General features: G+C 43.4%; 1 protein-coding gene across 1 annotated transcript; it reads right to left on the reverse strand.

Moving 5' to 3' along the window:
* Window positions 1-719: 719 nt before the first annotated feature.
* On the reverse strand, window positions 720-1866 carry LOC149353925 (uncharacterized). The gene is made up of 3 exons (XM_089575880.1): window positions 1754-1866; window positions 954-1105; window positions 720-892 (listed from the first exon to the last, which is right to left on the reverse strand). Exons 1-3 carry the CDS (start codon window positions 1864-1866, stop codon window positions 720-722), a joined length of 438 nt encoding a protein of 145 aa, XP_089432006.1.
* Between the last annotated feature and the right edge of the window lie 338 nt (window positions 1867-2204).

A 2204-nucleotide genomic window follows, 5' to 3' on the forward strand; every position in this document is an offset into this window, starting at 1 on the left:
GGTGAAAGGAATTTAAGCCCATGACTGCAACACGCACTTTTGGCATAAAGAATAAACGCACAAGACTGAATGGTACACCGCAGTGTGATATACGAGGTCCAGTGCCTGAAAGCTGCAAGTGGACTATTGGGTATGGAGTAGCGGAAGGCTCTGGTTTAATTAGGCCACCTTGGGTCCTTCAATGCCTACTGATATTGCGTAGCACACAAGTATTTCTGCATTTTGCCAGCATTAAAATGCAGCCGCTGCAGAAAGGGCTATGAATAAATGAACAGGTGTGCAGAGTAGACATGAATAACTTCAAAAAACAGCAACATTAGCAGCTTCAAACCATATGAGAATGGTGAGCAGGCTAGTTCTTGGAGCTTCATTCTGGGAGGGAAACAGCACACAAAATGACAAAAAAAAGTATACAGCACAGTGTTCCAGCAACAGTTCTAGATATGTATTAGATACACAGTCCATAGTGCGAGATGCACCTTGTGGTTCATCTACAGGCATTCAGCAGGAGACGAAACTTGCAGATGCTACCAAAGTCTGTCTCCTGCACAACGCATGACAACAAACGCACACAATGCATCTCAGACTGCATGGATGCTGTATGTAGAACAGCTGGTACAGCACTGAGTCATACATTTAGTGTTCTTTTGTCCTTGTTTGTGCACTGTTTATCTGCCAGAATAAGCTTCCGGCCAGCAAGAGGAAGGCTTTACAGTTTTTCATGTCTGCACATTGAACCTTGACTGTCTGTGCTGCACAACATCTTCCTTTGCCACTCGAGGATAGCAGCTGCTGAGGGGCGGCGGAGTTGGTGAGGCCGCCTTCTGCTTCTTTCTTGACTTGTGCTTGCCTGCTTCCGACTGAACGTAGTCCATCAGCTTTTGCACATAACCTGTGTAAGCAAGTAAAACCACAGTAACCTGTGGGGAAATGCAATGGCTCCATGAGCTTACCAAATGTGGGCTTTTCCTTCACAGGACAAGCAGTAGGTGCACCACCTCTTGCTTTTGGGTACTTCACATTCCACCGAGCCACACCATCTGTTGTGCATGCTTGTCTTCTTCTTTCACAGTTCTCATTATAATGAAGTACTGCAAGTCGCGTCCTGAAAAGGTGCATGTCATCAAAGCATTCATCAGGAAAAAAAAATGCACTTCATCTGCATCACCTGGGTCGATGCAACATGCATGAGCTTCCCTCCAGCCACATTCAGCGAGCAAATTAAAATTACTTCATACTGCATTCAAAACATCGATTATTTATATTTGAGGGATCTTGTAATAGGTGCAACGCCACGAACCTTAACACAGACAGAAATGTCAAGTAAAAATCTAAAAGCGTTTTCGAACAATGCTGCATTTACTTTTGCCTCCTTTCACGTCCCTGTCTTTCACGCTGGTAGATTCACCGTGACACCATACCAGCCGTTAGAAGTTTAGAAGTGTTTCCAATTATTGGGTTAGTGCAATCTCCACCATCTACGTCCTGACACTAATTATTTTGTATAAGCTTACCCGGCACAACGGGCTGCTTCTAGTGGCTTGACTCCGAAAAGCAAGGATGTTGGCAAGTGTACCCTCTGTAGTAATAATTCTGCCCGATTTTGGCTAAGAAAGCATGCCCATTGGTGTGTGTCTGGACGCTGTTGCCAGCACAACTAGAAAAATCCCAACACTAACACTTTATGCACTAACTACGATTGTCTTCCATCAGGCTCACCAAAATGCTAAGAACATTAAGTCGAGGAATTTACCTGGCTTTCATTCCAGGATTAGAATACTGGCAGGACTTCAGAGCAAAATGCAGCAGCAGGGCATGAAATGCTTCCAACCCGTAGGTTTGAAACCTTGTTGAGAGCTGTGGCATGTCAGATAGGAGAACCTTAGCTGTTGCAATCTCGTTCAAATTCTTGTATGCCTTGGAGTCTTGAAAAAGTGAGGTATAATCATTTTTTTTTTCTTGAGAAACAACCATGAGCACACAATGCCACAAACTTGTCACGAGTCAGATTTTGTGGAATATACTAATGCAATTACAAGTTGCCACGGGAGAAACCAAAGCTACGCACTAAGCATGTCAGTATATTCGAATTTTAGAGAGAAATAAAATTGCAATACACACTTGAAAAAGATAAACAGCTTCGTTTCCCCTATAGACAAAGCAGTTTGTTTTGATGAATCCATTTTCTAAAGTCAATGGTGTCT

This window comes from Amblyomma mixtum, chromosome 3, assembly GCF_055824585.1.
Source record: "Amblyomma mixtum isolate Tamu chromosome 3, ASM5582458v1, whole genome shotgun sequence".
Lineage (NCBI taxonomy): Eukaryota > Metazoa > Arthropoda > Arachnida > Ixodida > Ixodidae > Amblyomma > Amblyomma mixtum.